Source organism: Podarcis erhardii (genome assembly GCF_964252035.2).
Source record: "Podarcis erhardii genome assembly, chromosome: Z".
In the NCBI taxonomy this organism is placed as follows: domain Eukaryota; kingdom Metazoa; phylum Chordata; class Lepidosauria; order Squamata; family Lacertidae; genus Podarcis; species Podarcis erhardii.
In genome coordinates, this window is record NC_138504.1 from 48,371,065 (window position 1) to 48,395,951 (window position 24,887).

Here is a 24,887-nt window from a genome sequence, read left to right on the forward strand (position 1 = left end):
TGCCAGACCTGTGCCCCAGAGAGGTCACTTTGGTGCTGCAAATGCAGCAAAAACATCATAAATGGTGGGTCTTGTACATATCCCTTTGCCTCAGCCTTTTCAGCCACCTGCTAGCTAGAGTTACAAGGACAGAAGCAGTTGGTGGGGGTGTGCATGCATTTCACTCTGCTATTTTGCTGCAAGTGTATTGCGTCTCCTAAGGACGGACGGAGGGCTCTGAGACCCTGCCTCTGAGCTTCCTTCCCAGAGCCAAGCGCCTTGCTTAGCCGCAGTGCGGGATTTGGAGCACTGGAAGAGTGAGTTAAAGTAAATCAAAATAAGATTTAAAAATAAAAATAAAACAGACACATGAAAAATGTTTTAAAAGGCAGAGGAAAAAACAATAACAAAACAACAAAAATGCAATTAAGGTTACAGAACTATATAGCATATATGTAAATTGATTAAATTTATCAAGATTCAGGTAGGTAGCTGTGTTGGTCTGACGCAGCTGGAGTGGAAATAAAAATTGTCCAGTAGCACCTTGGAGTGCTTTGTGCATGCACATGAAAGCTTATACCCAGACCAAACTTAGTTGGTTTCTAAGGTGCTACTGGATAATTTTTAAAATATTTTTTTATTTGTTTCCCTCAAGTATATGTTTGTTCATAGCTTACTATGGTTTTGGTAAATACATTCCAAATATAATTAAATTTGCCCATGCATTATCTTCGTCTGGGTTGCAAGAGTTGTCATGACATCTATCCACAGAGGTCATATTTTTGTCCTTCCAACGTATTAATATCAATTGTTTGGCAGATGTAAGGGAACAGAGAACCTATTTACATTGACCAATTTCAAGCCCCATATATTAGGTATATAGTTTAAGATTATGTTATCTTCTGAAATTTTAATTTATTCCCCATAATAGTATTTATGCATTTCAATAGTCCCGCCCCCAATTTGCAAACACCTAACACTGTATAAACATAGGTTTCAAACAAGCATTTTATTGCATCTCCAGTGTTTATGCAGTCGTAATGGAATCCAATAAACTTGAAATAAATTTTTTTTGTTGTATGAAACTCAAGTTTATAATCTAATGACCTTAGACATGGAGGCTAAAACATTATCCCATTGTTTAACTAAGATGGGGCTTGCTAATTCTTTCTTTCTTTCATTTCTCAAAGTCTGTGCGTCAAATTGATCAATAGACACTAAATATATACTAAAAGTAGTATCTGGTTTTTTAACCTATAAGGATGCAATCAAGCACTCAAATAACCTTACGTGATTGCAGTTTTGCACAGGTGGGGCAGCGGCGGCAGAATAAATAAATGGAGAGTGGGTCTCCTCTGCTCCCATTTATCATTTAATTATTTACTTCCCACTGCCCTGTCCACATAAAGCTGTGATCCCATAAGTAAAATAAGAATAAGATGATAAGATGTGAGTTACCTGTAGTGGCACTATCAGGACAGGACTTGCAGGGGTTCAATTGGGATAGCTCTGTCAGTAAAGCATGGGACTCTTAATCTGAGGGTTGTGCCCCACTTTGGGCAAAAGATTCCTGCAATGAAGGGGGTTGAACTATCAGCGGTTCTCAACCTGTGGGTCCCCAGCTGTTGTTGGACTACAACTCCCATCATCCCTGAGCTCTGGCCTTGCTAGCTAGGGGTGATGGGAGTTGTAGTTCACCAAACATCTGGGGACCCACACGTTGAGAAAGGCTGGACTAGATCAACGTTTCCCAAACTAGGGTCCCCACCTGTTTTCTGACTACAACTCCCATCATCCCTACCTAGCAGGACCTGTGGTCAGGGATGGTGGGAATTGTAGTCCAAAAACCACTGGAGACCCAAGTTTGGGGAACCCTCCGGACCAGATGATCTGCATGGTCCCTTCCAACTCTATGATTCTATGATGGATGGTGACTCATCTACATGTGCTCCAAAGCACATGCCCTCTTCTTCATTTACTATTCTCTTTGGAGAACTGGCCCAGAAAAGGAGCTAAGCCTGCACATGAGACAACTTGCCACAGAGGCAAGAGAATTCACATCACATATGATTCTGGAAACCTCTGTTTGAATCTTTACTCAGCCATGAAGTACTGTGGATCAGCGTATGACCACCTCTCCCAAACCAGGCGTACCTCACAAGGATGTTGTGTGGATTAAAAATACCACAAGTGCTGCCCTGGAGGCAGGCAGGGGCAGAGAGATTTAAATACAGATGCAGAATACAGGGAAGAAACTATATAAGAAATATGTAACTCCGTGGTATAAGATAATCAACAGATAAAGGACAGCAAGACTAATTGGAAGTCATTTTTAATTTCTTGTTTTACAATCGTTCACATCATTGAGAGTACAAATGATGTTACTTTAGTTATAAGAATTGTGTTGTTTCATATATTGCTACTGTCTGTCAATTTATAGTTTGTTTATTTGGTTGTATGTTTGTCTATTGGTTTGTTTGCTTTCCTGGCATAAATGTATCTACAGTGGTATCTCGGGTTAAGAACTTAATTTGTTCTGGAGGTCCGTTCTTAACCTGAGGTACCACGTTAGCTAATGGGGCCTCCCGCTGCAGCCGCCCCGCGATTTCTGTTCTCATCCTGAAGCAAAGTTCTTAACCTGAAGCACTATTTCTGGGTTAGTGGAGTCTGTAACCTGAAGCGTATGTAACCTGAAGCGTCTGTAACCCGAGGTACCACTGTATTTTAAAACAATATACACACATTGTAAATAAAATATTATACATACATACAGAAGACATGCCTAGCTGTCCTCACCCGCCCCCCTCGCCTGTCCCCCCCCCCACCCATGCCAATAGCGGACTTCCGAGGTCTTCCGGCCTTTGCCGGACTCGAATTCCCGTCAGCCCTAACCATTGGCCGCGCCGGCTGCCGGCTGATGGGAGTTGGAGTCCAACTCAACAACCGTTGGCAACGTCTCCAGGCCTCACCTCGCGCGCGTCCCAAAACAGGACGCAAGCCGCTCAGTTCCCATAGCAACCGACGGGAGGAGGCGTGGCTCTTGTGACGCCACGCGCGCCCCCGGCCTGTGCCCAAGAGGGGCCGGCAGGAGCGCGCGCGAGCGCCAAAGAGAGCGCCTGTGGCGGCCGGGCGATCGGGTTGGGGTCACGAGGGCGGCGGCGGGGGTTTGAACCGTCCAATGGGGGAGCGGCGTGCGGCGTGCCGGGGGCGGAGCCGGAAGTCGGCCTGTGCGTCCTGGAGCTGCAGCTGTTCGTCGGCGGCGCCGTGCCGCTGCGGTGGGAGTTCCTGTCCTCGCGCGGCGGCGGCGGTGGCGGCGCCCCAACGGTGCCAAGGTCTCCATGGCAGCACCAGCAGCCTCTGCAGCTACCGCCGCCTCATCCACGGCTTTGAGGACGTCGTGAGGCGGCGGTTGCGAAGCCGCTTAAGAACCCCATGGTGAGCCGGGGGCAGGAGGCTGAGGAAACGGCGGCTGGGAGCGTCGCTCGGGGTGGGGAACGAGGGCAAGGAGGGAAAGGAACGGTGCAAATGCAAGAAAAAAACACACACCAAGCATCTACCAGAGTGGATTTCAATTGCTGCAGCAGTCAGATAAATCATATAAGTGGTTTGCCAAGACCACCTGCAATTTCTAAGTCATCCATTGGAGGGAGGGCAAAGAATGTGGGAACCATCGCTTCAGCTGCTGTGGGACTTCCAAGCCCCATCGTCACTAACCATTGGCCTTGCATAGTGTGTCTGACGGGAATTATAGTCCAACAGTATCTGGAACGGCACACACATGTTCGTTGAGGCTGTTGGGAATTGTAGTCCAAAACATCTAGAGGCCAGCAGATTGACAGTGGTACATGAGTTAGTTCTCAAGAGATAGAGAGGCTGTGGACTCTCAGATTTTCAGCACTGGACAGCATGGGCAATGATTAGTGACTGTGGGAGTTGTAGTTCAGCAACATCTAGAGGCCCTTTGGGGTGTAAGCATATACTAGTCCTTGGTACGTAAAGCAGACTGTGCTAATAGCCTAAATATAACTATCTGGGCTTGAGGCTAATAAATGGGTAGTTTGCAAGAAGCACAGAGTTATGTAGATAACAGTATGAATGTTCAGTCAGTCGTTTCTGGATTCACTGCTGTAGCTGTGTACTGGAAACAAGAATGCTTGCTGTTTTAAATTGGTGGCTTCATTTTATTTTCTAGGTTTTCCCCTTCTTTCAGGAGTGGAGTAATTGTCACAACTCAAAAAAACGCATCACCAGAATCTGACACTCTCCTGCTAACTGTATGTAATTGTACCACGTAGCATAAGTTAGCCATAGTGCAAATTTTTAAGAAGGGGTTGTCTCCACATGATAAGGGCAGCAAGAACGGAATGTATGCTAGGCTATATGTATTCATAGATGGTCACTAGGGAAGTTATCAAAACACTCTAGCGGTCATTAAATGGAGGCAGGGAATGGCGTTTACACTTTGTGAAGGTATGTACTGAGGTAAGGTACAAACATAGTTTAAGATGTAAAGAGTTTTATATACAGAGTTTCTATTCCAGGCATTCCACTCATAGTTGAAATACAATGTTTTAGGTTAATCCCAGAAAAATAATGGGTATTTAGTTTAGCGTCTGTATTCCAGAGTATTTTATTGAGTGTTTTTTTAAAAAAATGAAGGTGAGCGGGAGCATGCACAGCTGCTTGATTAGCATACAGTGGTGCCTCGCAAGGCGAAAAGAATCCGTTCCGCGAGTCTCTTCGTCTAGCGGTTTTTTCGTCTTGCGAAGCAAGCCCATTGACGGCCTAGCGGATTAGTGCTATTAGCGGTTTAGCGGCTTTTAGCGGCTTAGCGGATAAGCGGCTTAGAAAAGGGGGGGGAGGGAAAAAACCCCCGCAGGAACTCGCAAGACATTTTCGTCTTGCGAAGCACCTCCAAAACGGAAAACTCTTTCGTCTAGCGAGTTTTCCGTCTTGCGAGGCATTCGTCTTGCGGGGCACCACTGTATTCTCAAAATCTCTTGGACACACTGCACAAGATCATAAGATGCTCTTTGGAGACAGTGATCTGGTTTGGAGGCAGTGTAGTTTAGCTGTTAAACCTTAGCATGGGATGGAAACTTTCGGTCCTCCAGACATTGCTGAATTACAACTCCCATCAGCCCCAGTAAAAATGGCCAGGGGTGATAGTTATAATTCAGCAACATTTGAAGGGATAGAGGTTCCCCACAGCTGCTTTTGCATGATGAGAATAAACAGCAGTGAGCCTGAGACTTGCATGCTCCCCTGCCTTCTTGTCTAGGAATTTGGAAGTTTCTGCAGCTTGATTTGTCATCTAAACTAACAAACTGTGGAGAATTTCAACTATGGCTTGTTCAGAATAAGTCAGCTTCAAACCATGGAGGTGACTTGTTAAAACAAACCATATTTAAACAATCACAGTTAAGTGACACACTAACTATGAACAACATGTTTTTTTAAAAAAGCCACAGTTTCCAGACTCCCTTTAAACTTGTTTTACATTCCTTTGTACGTTGGTCAGATGGCTATGTGATCAAGTGGGCTTCAAAGCAGTGGCATGTTCCTACCCAACAGGGCTACACATCCTTGTTTTTTTATTTAAAAAAACTTGGGTCCAAGGAACAGTTGTTATTTCCGGTCTACTTATTCACAGGTCCTTTTTCCATTGTATTGAATGCCCTTTCCCAGTTATCGGAGAAGAACCATGAAGAGCCGCTCCACAACTCCCCCTTTGCACGTCCATGTGGATGAAAATACCCCTGTCCATGTCCATATTAAAAAGGGTCAGAAAACACCACCACCTGCAAAATCCCAGGTATGAGTGTGCAGCTGGGTGTTTGTAGGGGCTCTTATCATGAAAGCCCCAGCCCCCAGAAGCACCAGTGAAAACCCAGCCCTCTTCCTACCTTGCAAAAGAAGAGCAGGCCCAAATGGTTTGTTTGCTTTACTTTGCAGCTCTTGTCACATTGTGTAGACGCACAGAATTTGCTTTTTTTTTTTTTTACTGCTCTGGCTTGTGCTCATGGGTGCCATATCTTCCTGCTGAAAGACTGTTTTTGTTTAGTGCTTCCTTCAAAATCAATACCACTTCCTCCCATTAATACAAATTTCTATTTGAAGTCTTATACATTAATTAAGGAAATAATTGGGGGGGGGGGTAGGATGGCAAATGTCATGGCAGAAAGGGGATTTTTTCCAAACTGTGCTGAAATTAAAATGTTTGTCCAGTTTACATTTCATGGTAAACCAAATTTGGTTTGTTTTGCTCCTTTTCGCTAGTGCACCAGCAGCGGTTTAGTCATGCTGGCCACTTGACCCAGAAAGCTGTTTGCGGACAAACTCTGGCTCCCTTGGCCTGAAAAGCGAGTCGAGCGCTACACCCCATAGTTGCCTTTGACTGGACTTAACCGTCCAGGGGTCCTTTACCTTTACCTAGTGCATGGAAAAAGCAAACTGTGTTCCTTACCAGGGATGGTGGTTTGCTTTGCTCAAAAGACAAGTCAGTAAGCTAAGAACAAACCTTGGCTTTATCCATCAAGATTTATGGAGAGCAAAACAAATCAAGAAAGCTGGTTCAGCTAATGCTGAGCTATTGATTTGTTTCTCCCAAGTGCTTGTGGCGAGAGGAATCGTGGGTGCAATGAACTCATGCCCAGTAAACCATCCACTGTCTGGCAACTTGGGTACTCCAAACCAGCAGAAACAGTGGAACCTATGCATTTACCATGGAGAATGAAACTTGTATAATCCCTAAAAAACGTTACAGCCCGCAGCTGAAGAGCAAACCCAACAGGTAATTACTGCATTTTTTGCTCTATAAGACGCACTAGACCATAAGACGCACCTAGTTTTTGAAGGAGGAAAACAAGAAAAAAAATATTCTGAATCTCAGAAGCCAGAACAGCAAGAGGGATCGCTGCGCAGTGAAAGCAGCAATCCCTCTTGCTGTTCTGGCTTCTGGGATAGCTGCACAGCCTGCATTCGCTCCATAAGACGCACACACATTTCCCCTGACTTTTAAGGAAGGAAAAAGTGAGTCATATAGAGCAAAAAATAAGGTAATCAAAAACAGTAAGCCCACAACTTAGGTGGGGGGTAACTTTCTGGGGATCACACCTAAAGTCAAAATTGTGTATAGTCAAAACCCATTAGGTTCAGTGATGTGTGGGATTACCAAAGTCATTTTTCCTGGAGCCCCACCCACTTTCTGCCCCTTTTAAAATTTATTCCCCCCCCCCATGTGTGTAAAGTTGAACATGCACAAGTTAAATGTGTGTATGTTGTGGGCTTTAATTAACAGAGCTGCCAAAATGGGTGCAGTTGAGTTGAGTTTAATGCCCTTTCAATTTTAGCACATTCTCATGCCCAAAGCACCTTGTCAAATCTTTCTTAACACATGCAAATATTGTGGGCCACAGGAGAATTGTAATTTCATCTAGTCTTGTGAAACACCTTCTGTTGTCTTTCTAAGAGTTGGTGTCTTGTCTGCGATTCTGTTGTCTACATACATGCGTTTTGGCCCGAGGCCTTTCAGCAGTAAAGGTCACTTTCAAAGATGTATTGCAGCCTACCCATTCAGCATCTTCAGGTTCCTGGTAAGTCCTGTAGCAGGTGGCCCTGTGATCAGATGCAGAATCATGTGTTTCCAATTCACAATCAGTACTTTGCTGCAGCTGTGACCTAAATCTTTCCTACCATACACTAGATCTAATCTTCCCAGGGTAACTAAGGCCCACCTTGCATCATAAGAGACTAAGAGACATGATGATGTCATAATGATGCTGACTGACAAAGAATAAAGCTGCTTTCAGGGGTACCATACTCCTCGCTATGCGGTACCTATATTTCTTTTTCCTGAGCATGGTTACTGAGACTGCACTGTGATGTAGAATGTGAAGCCTTTTTCGTGGTACAGTTTGTTGGAATAGTTTTGTTGGGGGCTTCCAGTTTTGTTGCACGAATTTTAGGGGTGGAAGTAATCTCAGCAAGTGTTTTGGGCAACTAAAACGGTATACTACTTCTCTTTCTCTCTCTCTCTCTCTCCCCCCCTCTCCCCCATCCTCACAGCAAAAGCACAAGCAGAAAATGAAAGGGGATACCGTGAATGTGCGCCGCAGTGTTCGAGTAAAAACCAAAGTCCCCTGGATGCCCCCAGGCAAAACATCTTGCCGAGAGTCATCATACAAGTGGGAGGTAGGACAGCTGCTGTTTCTTTTGCAGCCTAATAACAGGCCTTTTCAGAAGCTGAACTCGGAAGAAGTTGATGCTCAGTCATAGAGCACATGCTTTGTGTGCGGAAGGTCCCAGGTGTGCTGAAGCATTCCTGGCTGAAATCCTGTAGAGCAGAGGTTTTCAACCTTTTTGAGTTCATGGCTGTCTTGACCAACTACATTCGTTCTGCGGCTTCCCTGTGGGGAAACACGCTCAGAGCCTCAAAAGTCCAGTTTTGTCACCCCTTGCCCCTTGGAGACTGGCCAAAGGTGAACATGAGGCAAGCACCTTACCTAGGAAGACAGCAGTGGCAGTAGCAGGTGCCGCCGGACCTGCATGGCAGAAAGGCTTCCCTTTGGCGTTGGGCACTCAGCTCCCAGGCAGGCATTGCACACAGTGAGCACAACAAAGGCCAGCACAGTGCCTGCCTGGCCTCCCACTTGTCTGTGCATTCCCAACAGCAAGGGCCAGTGGACTGGCTTGCTGGGCTCCCTTGTCCGCTAACTTGTTTACTTGGAGACTGCCTCAGCTCCTGGCAACCAGCACCCCCTGGCCAGCCCCAGAAGCACCATTCACTTGTGGAGATTGTAGCCAAGACCATTGCAACAAACAGCTGTGCAAGTCTTTGGGCATCAGAAAAGGTAGGGAAGGAAAGAGAGACAGAGGCCAGTGTTGTCCGCGGCACCCCTGACCATCATTCAAGGCACTCCAGGGTGCCATGGTACACTGGTTGAAAACCACTGCTATAGAGCATGTTGGGCAGTTCTGAGCTAGATGGACTAACTGTCTGTCTCTGTATAAGGCAGCTTTTCATGTTAGCCACCTTGCCAACAGTTATTATTTATTAATTTTTTTATATTGCCCTTCATCCAAGGATCACAGGGTGGTTTACCGTATAAAAACAGAAAAATACATAACATAAGAAACGAAAACAATAACTCTTCCCACTGTTGCCCTGTTTAAAAGGCCATAGATGGTTTAATCAGCCAAAGGCCTGGTTATAGAGGAATGTTTTTGCCTGGCACCTAGTTGATTCTCTGGCTTCCCATGCTCAGGAGCTGTATGTACCCACCCCCAGGATTTCCCCCAGGAAGAGCTTGGGAATGAGCCTCGGGTTTTTAAAAGAGACGTTTGCTTTTATGAAAGTGTTGTTCTTGTTTTTAATATATAGAACAAAAAACTAATTAAAATAAATCAATGGGTTATAACTTCCTGTGGTATACGTCCACAGGGAGCATTAATGGTTACAAATAAGATCTATTTATTTTGGTACATGGATTTGGGTTTGAGGATCGTGAAAAGACAATGAAATTGTTTGACAATTTGGGGGGTCTAGGTCTGTATTTTGGGACAGGAGGATGAATCTTCAGTTCAAATGCTTTGGTATGAAAATATTCTTGTATTATGATGGGGCATTCCCTTTCCCTTGTGCAGTGTAAAGGAGATGAAGGTTTGTGACAGCCACCATAATCTTCAAGATTCTGGTTCAGCCATGGAGCTTCTGTACTCCATCTGCTCCTCTTGCACCCTGCTTGCTCTGGGTGCAAGAAAACTACTGAACTGTGATTAAAAAGTTAGCAGTAACCGAGTTAATTCAGCAGCAATAACTATTGAGATATAGAAAATGAGAAAATGAAAAGATAGGGATTAATTAGACTATGTAGTGGAAAAGAAAATCATGAAGTGAACCGTGGAAAGGGCAGGGGGAAGTCAAAATTAAATGTCTATTTGGTATTTAGATCATCATTCAGTGTACTTACTGTAAAATGAAAATGATAGACTTCTCTGTGACCCTTCCCCTCCGCTGGGAGATGGGAATCATTTGAATGGTCTGCCCCTGCCGCTTAGTGGATCCAAAGGGTTTCCAGAGAGTGGTAGGGGATGTTTTTTTTAAAAAAATAAAATATTTATTAAGATTTTGCATAACAAAACAAGTATCACAGTAAAAAAAAATAGATAAGAAAGACAATCAAAAACAACATAGTCCAAAACCGAAAATGAAAAAAAAAATAAAAACAATCAGAAAAAACAAAAAACAGAGAAAAAATAAAAATCTAATTTCTTGATTACTGTCTTTATAGCCCTCTTTCCTGACTTCCTCACATCTCCCTTTTCTGTGTTCCCCTTTACACAATCAAGTTCAGCAATTCCTTACCCTCTTTCCAATCTTATTCAATATTATACATTTCAACTTATTATGCCTTTGGTTTCCTTTCCTTTTAAGACCATTTATCACATGTTCTTTATACCTTAATCCCTTGTATAATTTGTTTAGTTTCGGCATAATAATAATCTGGTCTTACCCTTTTTTTTCTTAAAACATTTTTACATATTTCTTTTTAACATGTCACTGATGCCATATTATCTTTATATCCAACATCATTTTAACATTCAAACATTTTACAATGTTTTTGGAGATATTCTTTGAACTTCTTCCAGTCCTCTTCCACCGACTCTTCTTCCAGGTCTCGGATTCTGCCAGTCATTTCTCCCAATTCCATATAGTCAATCACTTGCATCTGCCATTCTTCCAGAGTGGGCAAATCTTGTGTCTTCCAATACTTTGCGATGAGTATTCTTCCAATACTTTGCGATGAGTATTCTCTCAATGTGTCTCGATCTTGTTCTAGTATCTCCCAATATTTCGGCCACTTGGCCTCCATATTGAGTTTTTTCAGAGCCTTAGCCTCCATAGGTGATAGCCACCTTGGGGTCTTGTTTTCCAATAAGTCTTTATATCTTGTCCAGACATTAAACACAGCTTTCCTGACAATATGGTTTTTGAATACTCTATTAGCTTTTACCTTGTCGTACCACAAATATGCATGCCACCCAAAAGCATTGTTGAACCCTTCCAAATCCAAAATGTCAGTGTTCTCAAGAAGTAGCCAATCTTTCAACCAGCAGAATGCTGCTGATTCGTAGTACAACTTCATGTCTGGCAGGGCAAACCCCCCTCTTTCTTTAGCATCGGTCAATATTTTAAATTTTATTCTGGGCTTTTTGCCCTGCCAGACAAATTTAGAAATATCTTTCTGCCACTTCCGAAAGCACTCCGTCTTGTCCACAATCTGTAAAGTTTGAAACAAAAACAACATTTTTGGCAATACATTCATCTTTATAGCAGCGATCCGACCCAACAAGGAAAGCTTCCATTTTGACCAAATTTCTAGATCTTTCTTAATGTTTTATCCCATGTTGATGGCCTTTCCGCTGATTCCCTGGTGTCCCACTGGAATGCGGAGTTAACCAGGGCTGTCGACTGACTGGCTCTGAAGTGCCCTCTCCGATTGCATGGATCCTGGACAGCCCTGTGCTTTTCCCCGGAGCTGAGGGCAATGAAACAATTGCTGAGATGACTATAGCACCAGTGGCAGAAAACTCATTCTGAATTGGACAGGACACAGCTTAGAGCTCAACACTGAGCCTACCAAGTGGTAATAGCAACAGCAAAGACTTTCTTCACCACCTCTATTGCATCTGCAGAGAACAGCAGCAGGAGACACTTTCAGGTGGTTTGCAATATAACCGCCTCCTTTGCCATTGGGGCCTGTTGAGGACCACAAAATCTCCTGCAATGATTTTGCTAAATTCTTTGCAGATAAAGTCACTCAGATTTGGAAAGAGGTAGACTCCACTGTGGGAGCAGGGCGGGCGGGAGAGTGCTAGAGTCCTGTCTAGTTAAGTTGCATGGGATCAGTTCCAATCTGTTACCTCCGAGGATGTGGACAGGCTGTTTGGATGAGTGAAACAGACCACCTGTCTCCTTGATCCTTGCACAACCTGGCTAATCAAAGCGAGCCACGAAGGACTGGGGGATGGGCTCTGGGGGTGGTGAATGCTTCCCTCTGTGAAGGAGCCTTCCCAGACCCGTGGAAAGAAGTGGTTATTAAATGCTTCTTTAAAAACCATCTTTGGACCTGGCCGATATGACCAGCTATTGCCCAGTTTCAAATCTTTCATTCTTGGGCAAGGTGGTTGCTGAACAACGGGTGGTCGCTGAACCACTCCAGGCATGCCTGGAGGATTAAAACCATTTAGACCCCTTCCAGTTGGGATTGAGGCCTCATCATGGGACTGAAATTGCCTTGGTCTCACTGGTCAGTGATCTCCAGTGGGCTAAGGATAGAGGTGAAAGCAGTTTCCTGGTCCTGCTGGATCTCTCAGCAACCTTCGATACCATCAACCATGACTTCCTCCTGGACCGTCTAGAGGAGCTGGGAGTTGTGGGCAGTGCTATGCAGTGGTTCCGCTCCTTCCTCCTGGGCCATGTCCAGAAAGTGGCGTGGGGGGATCAGTGTTCAGACCCCTGGCCTCTTACTTGTGGGGTGTCTCAGGGCTCTGTCCTCTCCCCTGTGCTTTTTAACATCTACATGAAGCCGCTAGGAGATATCAAGGGCTTTGGGCTGGGTGTTCATCAGTATGCGGATGATACTCAGCTCTACCTCTCCTTCAAATCAGAACCAGTGAGGACATTTAAGGTCCTGTGTGAGTGTTTGGAGGTGGTTGGGTAGATGGATGGCAGCTAACAGATTGAGGATGAATCCTGACAAGACAGAACTACTGTTTTGGAGGAGAGGGGGAGGGTGGATGTGGAGGACTCTCTGGTCCTGAATGGGGTAACTGTGCCCCTGAAGGACCAGGTGTGCAACCTGGGAGTCATGTTGGACTCACAGCTGTCAGTGGGGGTGCAGGTCAATTCTGTGTCCAGGACAGCTGTCTACCAGCTCCATCTGGTACATAGGCTGAGACCCTACCTGCCTGCACACTGTCTCGTCAGAGTGGTACATGCTCTGGTTGTCTCCTGCGTGGACTACTATAATGCACTCTACCTTTGAAGGTGACTTGGTGAATGGGAGTGGCTGCCGGGACCATATAACACCTGTCCTAAAGGATCTTCATTGGCTCTCAGTGCGTTTCTGAGCACAATTCAAAGTGTCGGTGCTGACCTTTAAAGCCGTAAACCACCTTGACCCAGTATACCTGAAGGAGTGTCTCCACCCCCACTGCTCAGCCTGGACACAGAGGTCCTGCTCCAAGGGTCTTCTGCTTGTTCCAGGCAGAGGGCCTTCTCGGTAATGGCACCCACCTTGTGGAACGCCCTCCCTTCAGATGTCAAAGAGATAAAGAATTACACAACTTTTAGAAGACACCTGAAGGCAGCCCTGTATTGGGAGGTTTTTAGTGCTTGATGTGTTATGTTTTTATATATGCTATAAGCCACGCAGACTGTCTGGGGAAATCCAGCCAGATGTGTGCGGAATTGATCACATCTACTTGAGTGAAGTAATCTTCCAGTTCAGCATTTCCATTTTAACAATGGAGATGGGAGACTGACTCATGTTCTCTTCTTTGGTACAGTCCTGGAGGAGTGAGCGACATGACATGACACCTAATTAAAAAGTCATCAGACAAAATAACTGAGGGCCTGTCTGTTAATAGCTGTTTGACATGATATCTGATTTGTGGGGCTGCCCTTGAGGACAGGAGGGTGTGGAGGATGGTGCAGAATGCAGCTGCTGGGTGGTGAGTGGGGCAGCCCCATGAAACCACTGCTCCCCCAGTCCAGAAAGCACTGCATTGGCTGCCGGTGAGCGACCGGGCTCAATTCATGGTGTTAGTACCAGCATATAAAATCCTGAATGCATTGGGATCAAGGACCTAAAAGAGCAATCATTCCTCTTTACCCAGGAGTTTGACGTCTGAAAGACAGTTTTCCTGGCAACCCTGAGATCACGATGTTTTTAACTGTTTGTAGAATGATTTTTAAAAACAGGTTTTTTAAGGATATTTTCTTGTTGTTGGTTTTTTTTAAAAAAAACACCTCTCATGAGAGGAAAGGTGTAAGAAGCAAAATAACAGCCTCTGTCCTATTCTCAATCAGGGACCAACCCATCGCCTGGAAATAACTCCTCCAGATTCAGATAAGTTACTGTCAGTGCTCCGCTTGAGTGATCTTTCAACAGACGAGGAGGACGCCATTCACTGCAAAATGGACAAGTACGAGAAGAAGATAGGGAGCTTAATGAACGTGGTGGGCACCTTGAAAAATGAGGTGAGGCAGTCAGAGTTGAGTTGATATTTCTTCTTCCAACATGTTTGGAATGAACCTTTGGAATTTTGTAGAAAATGATGTGGCACAACCCCCTTGTTAAAACGTCTTGTGGTTAGGGTGAATTGTGTGAAGATTTTTGCCCCATCCTTCCGCCAGTCAATTTCATTGTTTAAACCTGAGTTTGAAGAGGAAAGAGAGGTCACAGGGAGCCTTTGGCACTCCTTACGTTGCTGGATTCCAATCCCATTATCCTTAACCACTGGCCATGCTGGCTGGGAGCGATGTGAGTTGGGCATCTGGAGGGTCTCAGGTTCCCCACCCCACCTATTCTGCCTTTTTTTTTTTACCCTGTTTAAAAAAGACAGCAGAGAACAAGAAAAGGTGCCTGATGACAAGTTTTCCAAAGCTAGCAGAACAAAACAGCTATAGCAAAATTAGCAGGCTTCTATTAAGAGGATTGGGATGCGGGTGGCGCTGTGGGTTAAACCACAGAGCCTAGGACTTGCCGATCAGAAGGTCGGTGGTTCGAATCCCCGTGACGGGGTGAGCTCCTGTTGCTCAGTCCCAGCTCCTGCCCACCTAGCAGTTCGAAAGCATGTCAAAGTGCAAGTAGATAAATAGGTACTGGTCTAGTGGGAAGGTAAACGGCGTTTCCGTGCGCTGCTTTGGTTCGCCACATGACCCGGAAGCTGTATGCCAGCTCCCTTGGCCGGTAAAGCGAAATGAGCGCCGCAACCCCAGAGTTGGTCACGACTGGACCTAATGGTCAGGGGTCCCTTTACCTTTATTAAGAGGATTATTGACTTGCTCTTCATGTTCAGTAATGGCTAGCATATAAATTGGTATAATGTGTGTTGCCCTGTTCAATTGACATCCTCCAAATTGCAGCCCTGTAAGAATAAGACCTGGGGGCATTTAGTCTAGACGCTACGGTACGCTGTAACAATGGAACAGCTCCAAGTACAGGAGTTCTGTTCAGGTGACCAGTGTTCACTCTCTGCATTATTAGAGCCCACCTTCCTGTTGGGCAAAGCAGAATTTGTTCCACTTTGAATGGGCTGGATGAATGGGCAGAATTGTGATATTTCCTCTTTTACTAAAATCTTCCTAAATTTGTTGGCCAAAGTGTTTTTATTTTCTGATATATTGTGGGTGAAAAATTTATCTCTTTCTCTCTGTTGAATTTGTTAGATGTGTCCTCAGATCTGTCCTCAGATCAAAATGCCAAAGCGGGATGATGGGCGATGTGTGGCTAAGCGTCTCCTTGAAGAGCAAAAGGAAGAGCTGGACGAGGTCACTCAGGAACTGGTGGAGACAGAGCATGAGAACACTGTTCTCCGGCGCAATATTGAACGTATGAAGGAGGAGAAAGACCTTAGCATGTAATTAAGCCTTTGACCCTTCCTATCTCTGTATATCACTGGGTTTGGGAGAGCAGCTATGGGCAAAACCCATGGCCCTTTACAATTTACAGGTGGTTGTAGTCGTGGGTTCTTATTCTCTCCTTTGAAGCAGGGTTATGATTTTTACACTTGGCCTATTTCATTGGGAGCAGCCTCGGTCCGCTTCAGAGCAGCAGGGCTTTCTTGGAATAACTGATCTGAACCATTGCAACCAAATATCCCTGACATAGCCAGGATTCAGCAGTCTGGGTGGAAGCCGCTGAAAATGGCAACTGTATTGTGTGCACTGTTACTCCTGCACCTGCTACTGTGGGGCCTGTGTCAAACCAGGGGAAATGCCCCCATTTGTCCCAGACAAGTGCTCATAAGCACCAGCAGAACTATCAGTAGAGGGTCAAACTTCTCGTGATAGACTGCAGCTCCTGGGCAGCTAAGAGCATTTGGAGGATGTGGTGTGACCTACGCCTTCTGCTGTTGTTGTGATTATGTTGTTCAAGCTCAGTCTATAAACATGTGGCAGAATCCTGAGGTTGGTAGGCTGTGCTTCTTCATGGTGAGAGGCAAGGAATTCTATTACTTTAAGTACCTCCTTGGGATGTGGGTGGCGTTGTGGTCTAAATCACAGAGCCTAGGGCTTGTCGATCAGAAGGTCGGCGGTTCGAATCTCCGTGACGGGGTGAGCTCCCGTTGCTCAGTCCCAGTTCCTGTCAACCTAGCAGTTTGAAAGCACGTCAAAGTGCAAGTAGGTACCACTCCGGCGGGAAGATAAACGGCATTTCCGTGCGCTGCTCTGGTTTGCCAGAAGCGGCTTAGTCATGCTGGCCACATGACCCGGAAAAACTGTCTGCGGACAAATGTCGGCTCCCTCAGCCAGTATAGTGAGATGAGCACAGCAACCCCAGAGTCATTCACGACTGGACTTAACTTAACCTTTTTTCCTCCTTATAATTGTTTCAAGATTCCTTATACATTTAAAACTGGCACATCAGGGGCACAATCTCCAGCCCAGTGTCTTTTCTGGCCTTTTTTACAAGGCATAGGGGATTTAATAAAAATTGGGTTAAAAAATGAATAAATGATAATCCTCTGCCCCCTGTCCCATGCTATTTGAGGATTAACACATTATTCCTTTCCAGACTTCAGAAGCGGCACTTGATGCACGAGAAAGAATGCTTGATGTCCAAGCTAGTGGAGGCTGAGCTGGATGGAGCAGCTGCCGCCAAACAGATTAAGGCCCTGAAGGACGCTATCTGCAAACTAAAATCTGTATGTGCCAGTCCAGAGTAGTGCACAGAAACAGCTTTTCAAAAGGTGGTGGTTGGGAGCATCCCCAAAGAGGAGCAGGCGGTTTCAGTGGGGAGTCTGGTGGCTTGCCTTGGTCTATTGATTAGGAAAAGAGCAAAAGCGCGACTGCCTGCTCCCCTGGCCATTCCCAGGTGGTGTTGCTTAAGCTTGTCTAGATGTACAAGGAAGATGAGGTGGTAACACTACATACAGGACTTGGCAGGGGAAACCGAAGGGAGAGTTGTAGGCCTGGGCGACATATTGATATATTGCTCAGGACTGGTATGAAAGGGAGACAACGATGGCGGTTTCACTCAGCAGTTTATCTTGGATGAAACCGCTGCCTCCTCTGCTACCAGCACCCAGCATGCTGAGGGGAAAACAAACTGCAGCCGGGTTTTGGAGGCAGAGGGACTCCGGAGCGGCAGCAGTTTCACCAGTGACATACCATCAAGTGAAACCATCATCGTGGTCTGTCCCTCTCACCGGCAGTGGGAGAAACTAGCTGCATCAGCGAGGCATGATATAGCTTGTTCCTCCCTCCGCTTCCTTAAACTGCTTGGCTGAGGAGTGTGCCTCTGCCTTCACCTCAGCCAATCACTTTTATGGAGCCCCTGACCTGCCACCGGCTCACACAAGCCAGTGGTGGGGTGAGGGAATCTATTAATGTGTTCCCCAGCTGTGAGAGCCCCATTTCGGCTCCTGCTTGCATGTGAGTATGAGCACGATCGCGGCTGTTCAGATGGGGAGGTGCAGGCTCCATCACATTTCTCCACTCGGGTGCACGGCTGTGTGCCCCTTAATGGAGATGTTGAAAGGAGCTCCCACTCGCCTGTTAGACTTGCCCCCCACTCCATTAGACTCCCCCCACCCTGCCTTGCAGATTTAGCCCAGAAGGGTGAGCTGTGTCTGTCTTCTCAGGGTGAACAACCATCCCACAAAGAGGCAGCGTGCCTGAAGGAGCTTTGCAAAGGACCCCCCAAGGTCTCTGCTCCCTGTTGGAGCTTGCTCAGCCCGCTGCAGGCAGGAGCCTTTCCACCCTCCAGCTGATCAGCAGGCTGGGGCCAGTTGCATTGGCCTCAGCCTGTGAGGTGCTGGAGTCCAAAGCACCTCAGCTGCCGCGGTGAGAGCTGCTGCAGTTTCATCCAGCGTCTCACCAGCTGGGCCCAGTATAGCTTCTTTCAACATTGCAGTTTATTACCAAGCAGAGATGTTTGGGTGTTGAAAACCTAACATCACCCAGCCCTAGAGAGTTGGCAAAAATTGCTTCATCTCCTCTTTTTTGTTTGCAAATGCCGCAGTTGGTTCTGAACTCCTTCAGCTGAAGCAAGGACATCTGATTACTGAAGGCACCTGTGGATTCAATTCAATAAGTTTTGAATCATCTGCTCCCTTCCCTGTTTTATTAAACAACTGCAAATAGATACACATCAAGGAGGGGGGTTCAATCCCAGCCCTTTACCTGCTGTGCTGCTCTTTACAGTGTAGGTTTTTATTTGAGGAGGGGGGAGCCCCAAGCATATGATTTCTCCTCTGCTCATCTATCCTTCCACCTTGTTCTTATGTGTGTACAAACCAGACCCTCACAAATGAGGGCACCATGCTTCCTACATAATGTGTGTGTGTGTGAGAGAGAGAGAGGGGGCAACCTCTTTAGCTTCCAGGGGCCAGATCCTTATCAGGAAGGGACTAAGAGAGGCAAGTCTTGCAAGGAAAGGAGGGAACTTCTCCAGTGCTCTGACTTTGCTTGGAATAGGAACTTCAAAGGGAAGGAGGAGATTTTCAAAAGCCTTTCAAGTACCCAATCTCAAACTCCCACCTTTAATCCTGCTGCTTAGGCTGTGTGATCCTGTTCCCATTACAGCAACAACAGAAGATTAAACTTTGTCCTCCTGCCTATTGGCTGATGTCACAAGTGATGCCAACTGATGGATAGATAGGCACAGTTTGCGGAAAAACTTGTGGCAAGCATGGTTTGAGTTGAAACCTGGCCAAGCTAAATTGTGCTCCTTGCATGGTTGTAACAGTTGACTGCAGCAGTTCAGTAAGTCTTCTGGTTCTGAAGATCCATATTAATATGGGTGCTAATTCCTTCTAGGAAACTGCCCTGCTAATTTTATTGACAGCAGAGGACACTGTTTAGTTCCTGGTGTAAGGGTCAACTTTTGTATGTGAAATTGGGATAAGTTGGAGCAAAATGTCTTGGCGCTTACTCTACACCTACAGTTCTCAATAACTGTGTGTACTAAAAAAATAACAATTTCCAAGTACAGACTTTGCTTCCTAATTAAACAGTGGCATCTTTTTATTCAGTCCTACATCTTTAATCAAGTTATGAGTTGATCAGTTAATATCTGCAGCTCTGCTCTGCTAATCTTAGATTTCAACTGTAGGCGAGGTGGCAAATGTAAAGCACTGTGGAACAGTTTATTTTTAAGTACCTGAATAGCAGAAATAGTATCCAAAACTTGCCCTGAAGCTGTTTACACATGTAGCTGGCAAAGCCTTGCTGAATAAAGATTTGGAAGCTTTAGTGCCGGATAGCAAATCTGATAGCCTTGGCTTTGGTTTTTTTCTTCCTCCCCCCAGGAGAAGAACATGACAGTCTCAGACATCAACACACTTACTAGACAAAAAGAACTGCTGTTGCAGAAGTTAAGTACTTTTGAGGAAACCAACCGTACGCTGCGAGACCTGCTTAGAGAGCAACATGGTCGAGAGGTGAGTGAGGACCGAAACACCTGCTCTCTGGTCCTGATTCCTACTTTTCTTTGGACTCGACCTAAAGAACTGTGTGCGGAGCAAATATGCCTGCTAGTAGTTTTGCACAAACAGGGTAGTAGAAGTGCATAGTGCTGTCACGGGCAAATTCCTATATGGTTCTCAAAATCTGCTTATGCAAGAGGAAGTGCATCTTTAGGAAGCTGTCTTCTACTGAGTAGGCCCACTGGTACATCTGACTCGTCTCCCTTAGGGGTAGGTATTGTGGTGCCTCTAGAATTGAGATCAGGGGTCAGCAACCTAAGGCCCATGGGCCACAAGCAGCCCTCGGGGGTTGTTTAACCAGCCGCCCCTGAACCGAGCCACCTGCGCAGCACCGGAAATCGCGTCTGCACAGACGCCAGAAATCGCTGTTGAACCAGCTCTTGCTAGCCATAGCTGTCATGGCCAGTGGTCAGGGTTTGGTGGGCATTGTGGTCCATCATCACGTGGACAATTGCAGGTTCCCTATCCCCACCCTGAGTCTTCAGATTTTGTGAGCCCTGTTTGATGCAGTGCTTATGCACAAGGTGTAGAGCAGCCCTTTGGTGTGACAGAAGGCACCTCTGGATTACATTTTCTGTGTTATGATTGTGTTTGACTATCTGGTATGTTACCCTAGAGAATCCTAAACTGGTCCAAGAAAACACAAATTTTCTGATCAAAATATCTAGGCAGATTGCAATGCTGATCAGTCTCACAGTCAGCTTGAAGTGTCTCAATCAAAAGGGTTGCCTATTAGTGTCCTGTATACAGTGGTACCTCAGGTTACAGACGCTTCAGGTTACATACGCTTCAGGTTACAGATTCCACTAACCAAGAAATAGTACCTCGGGTTAAGAACTTTGCTTCAGGATGAGAACAGAAATCCTGCTCTGGCAGCAGTGGGAGGCCCCATTAGCTAAAGTGGTACCTCAGGTTAAGAACAGTTTCTGGTTAAGAACGGATCTCCAGAACGAATTAAGTTCTTAACCTGAGTTCTTAACCACTGTAGTAATAACACACACACAAAATTTTGCTTATTTTGTACACCACTGTAGTGTTTCATAATGTTGGGTTTGCTAGCATTAGGGAAAGGGGCACAAAGGGATAGTTTTCTTTTTCTTTTCTTTTCTTTTCTTTTTCCCCCACTAGGTTTTACAATTTAAATTTATCATAGTCACATAAATCATATAAAAACAAAATTCAAGCAACCCATTTCCCCCCCCCCCCCCGACTTCCCTCAACTTCCTCTTTCTGGTTTTTTGTACATACAATACTACTGCTTACATTATTTTATCTTAACTTTGTAGTCTTTTATCTACATATATTCTCATTACTATCATTTTATATCATTACCATATAGTTTTCTTTTTGGTACAGAAGTCAGCGACACACACACTCCTTTCAGAAGCAACACCATCATTGCTCTTCAAAAGCCAGCCCTGTAGGAAAAAGGATGGATTAAAAAAAAAAAAAAAAAAAAACACCTTCCATAAATCTTTTTGGTTTCTTCCTCTCTCTCTTTAACACTTTCTGCAGAAAGACTCTCAGAAGTTGGCGGAGCAGCAAGCGCAACTAATGAAGAGGCTTACTGAAGCTGATGCCGAAAAAGCGGTAAATATATGCCAGAAATTCACTCTCTGTGTTTCTTGCCTGTATATTGAAGGAACTTAAGATCATGTTCTTGAAACAAAATCCTGCCTGCGGACAAAGTGCTGTGCCTGAAGCACTGGCGGTGCAACTGGAGCATTAGTTTTCTAATGAAGAAATGGCACTTGCCTCAGTTCCTTGATCTGTAAAATGGGGAAAATAATCCACCTAGGGCTGTTATAAGGACAATTGAAGACCAATTCATCAATTAACATACATCTTTTCTAAACAGTCGCCAGAGGGAAATGAATGTTTGTTCAGTTCTTCTGCCTCATGACTCGTGAAGCTTTTTATTATTTTTCTTCCTGGTGATTCTCAGCTTACATGGGGGTTATGTTCCAGGGTAAAGCAAAAAATCATGTATAGGGAAAATGCATTGGGTTCAATGGCAGGTGGGATTGTGAAAGCCCCCCCCCCCCCGGCCACCAGGAGTTCTGCACCCTTTTTATTTTATATATTTGCACACAAGTCAAGTGTGTGTAAGTTGCAAGTTACCTTTACATATTTCAATTAGTTATCTGCCCTTCATCATAAGTTCATTGGGTTGGGTTACATCAACGTTTAGAAATGGAGCCTCAGTTTGCTCACTTTCCTGTTTCTTACTTTACTTTGCTGTTGCGTCTGTTAGATTACATGCCAGCAATTTAGGGCAGCTTTGTAAACAAGTGCAAAACAGTTACTTTCCCGCAAAAGAAAATTAATAATACTAGCCTGCTTTTCCAGGAGGGGTGGTGGTGGAGTGTTCCATCCCTCCCGCAGCTTGCTTCATTTCTGTGCTGGGCACAGGGGAGGAAGAAGCCCTCTGGCACTCCTCCACCGGCCCACTCCGTGGCCTACATGGCGTTCCCTCTCACCTATGGCTACCAGGCTAGTACTTAAATACAAGATTGACGTTGGGGTTGCTTGGTTGTTTCAGTTGTTGCACATCACCAAGGAAATTTTGAACACTTGACAAATAATTACGATCGTCAACCACTGGTTTTCTGTTTTGCAGCAATTGGTAAAAAAACTGCAAGAGAAAGAAAAAGAAGTTGATGATCTAATGGTTCAGATACAGACGGAAAAGGTAAGTTTTTTTCCTGAGGCATTTTATGCTGTGAGATGATGGTGATGATGCTGATTTGTTATTTCTGCCCTGCCCATCTGGCTCGGAAGCGTCTACCTGGCTTCACAGTAAAATTGGGGGGCAATAGGGTGAAGATTTAGAGAAGCTGAGCTTCATCTTATGGACCTGTTTCCCTCCCCGCCCCCTTCTTTTAGGACCAAGCAAAGACCGCATCTGAACTCTCCAAATCCATGGAAGCCGTGAGGGGCCACCTGCAGGCACAGCTGCGCAACAAAGAAGCTGAGAATAACCGCCTGCAGATCCAGATCCGGGTACAGTACCTTTGCGATATTGAGCAAACAGTGCCTAGTGCTATTCAGTCAGCCAGATGAGGTGGTACAGTGGACCTCTCAGGTTGGGGGGTGGAGGAATACAATTATTTTTTCAGTGTTCCTCTGAGTGTGTGCGTTTTTTAGTTAGTACACTAAGAGGAAGACTATGCAGAGTTTTCCCTCTGTTATGTGGTCACCTACTATGTGCAGAGGGCTTTTAACAGAGGAGCGCACTTTGGCACAGTCCAAAGTGGTACATTTTATTCTGCCATCACAAAATCCAGCCACCTCCTTTTTCTGCACGTTCAGACTAGGCCTGAGTTCAGAATAGATTGTAGTGAATGATGTGATGGGGACATGGCATTGGGTCACACACAGAATTCTATGCATTCTGCAAACAAGGGGATGGGGCATTTATTCCAGCAGGGGTATGATTATAATAATATAATAATAGTAATTTATTATTTATACCCCACCCATCTGGCTAGGTTTCCCCAGCCACTCTGGGTGGCTTCCAATAGAGGATTAAAATACAATAACCTATTAAAAATTAAAAGCTTCCCTAAGCAGGGCTGCCTTCAGATGTATTCTAAAAGTCTGGTAGTTTTTCTCTTTGACATCTGGTGAGAGGGTGTTCCACAGGGCAGGTGCCACCACCGAGAAGGCCCTCTGCGTGGTTCCCTATAACTTGGCTTCTCGTAGCGAGGGAACCGCTAGAAGGCCCTCAGCACTGGACCTCAGTGTCCGGGCAGAATGATGGAGGTGGAGACGCAGGTTAACTTTTCATTGAATGGAAGCAGTTTGCCATGTTCCATGAATACAGTCAGATTGTGGCCCAACTTGCACCCCAGTTTCCCCAGACTCTAGGCATACCACACCCAATAATTAAATTCCAAAACCTGGATTTTGCAGAGCCTTCATGGAATTCCATTTATTCATGTGAGCTGAGCTTTGCCCAAGCTGTGGCAGCCCTGTCGTCTTTTTCTCAAAGTGATGGTCTCGGAACGAGGAAGTTGTTTCAGACAAAGGCTTTTACAGGACTTATACATGACAACTTGGTCTAGTCATGAGTCCATCAACTGTGTCCTTTAGGAGCCCAAGTAGTGCTAGTTTGTTAGACATTGCCATGTATGAAAAGAACCATTGCTTTCATTCTGGGTCACCTTAAGTCACTGAAGCAGCAATCCTGTGCACACTTAATTGTCCATTAAACATAGTGGGACTTACTTCTGAGTAAGCATACATATTGCATTGCTTGTTCCTCATCGGTTCCGTGCTTTTTAAACTTTGGGAGGTGGTATTAAAATACTGTTGGAGCTCATTTAAGGAAATGTTAACTCAATCAGTCATATTCTCTTATGGGTTGAAACAGTGTTTCTGAAGCTAGAAGTTTACTAGATTTTGATATGGCTTGTCTTGCCAAAGGCTTTTTAGAAGGGGCATTCCCTCCTGTGCGTGAGAAAAGGGAGCCTCTTAAAATAGTGCCTACTGCCTGCTGTTTTTATAAGTTCTTATATTAAAAGTTAGTCATAAAGAAAACTGCCCAGTTCAACAGTGGTTCTTTTGTGTTTCTGTGTAGGACAGTACTAAGCTGAGTACTAAGTACCATTGGTCTCACTCAGCTTACTTGTGCTTCCCATGCTGATGGATGCTTCCTGTTCTCTTACATAGCTACTTATAAACTTTTAGCTGGTGTTTTTTTCTGCTAAAGAATCCAATAGTTTCTCGAGCCACTTTGGTCTTTAGCTTTATTAAATTTGTGCATCACTGCCCGCTAAAAGGTCCTGAAGCATGAAAAATAGGATAGAATAATAAAATTACGGAAACAAGCATATAATGAATGACAATATATATAACAGTATAATATCATTTAGGTCAGAAGTAGGGAAAGAAGGATACAAAAACTTAGGGTTCAACAGTGGTTCTGCATCTGTTCCAGCATCCTGCCCCAGAGCAGTGGTTTTCCCGGGATCCTCCAGAATAAATAGACAGACAGCTAGAGATTATAGTAGAAACTTTTGGTGGTAGGAATAAGTGTGAAGAAAGGGGTGACAGAACACATCTTCCTTCAATATACCAACTGAGAAAAAGATGCAGAACTAAGACTGTGTACAGCTAGTTTTGCTAGGTCTTTGGATAGTATAAGACTGGCCTGAGACATTTCTCTATGTTGCCTTGCTCTGCTC

The 24,887-nt window shown here is 45.1% G+C and overlaps 1 protein-coding gene across 7 annotated transcripts in view; it reads left to right on the top strand.

The window, feature by feature from the left end:
• The first annotated feature begins 3,142 nt into the window (after positions 1-3,142).
• Positions 3,143-24,887, top strand: part of ODF2 (outer dense fiber of sperm tails 2) — a 37,227-nt gene continuing 15,482 nt past the window's right edge. For 2 of the 7 annotated variants that reach the window (XM_081847532.1, XM_081847533.1), the window contains exons 1-10: positions 3,143-3,414; positions 4,172-4,253; positions 8,047-8,172; positions 14,075-14,245; positions 15,437-15,627; positions 16,785-16,914; positions 19,522-19,653; positions 21,214-21,288; positions 22,319-22,390; positions 22,585-22,701. In XM_081847532.1, the coding sequence (XP_081703658.1) occupies positions 3,158-3,414; positions 4,172-4,253; positions 8,047-8,172; positions 14,075-14,245; positions 15,437-15,627; positions 16,785-16,914; positions 19,522-19,653; positions 21,214-21,288; positions 22,319-22,390; positions 22,585-22,701 (1,353 nt within the window). In that variant the 5' untranslated portion in view covers positions 3,143-3,157. Of the gene's footprint in view, positions 3,415-4,171; positions 4,254-5,632; positions 5,795-7,704; positions 7,889-8,046; positions 8,173-14,074; positions 14,246-15,436; positions 15,628-16,784; positions 16,915-19,521; positions 19,654-21,213; positions 21,289-22,318; positions 22,391-22,584; positions 22,702-24,887 lie in introns of those variants that run through there. The other 5 variants (XM_081847535.1, XM_081847534.1, XM_081847538.1 and 2 more) reach the window with 5 other exon arrangements.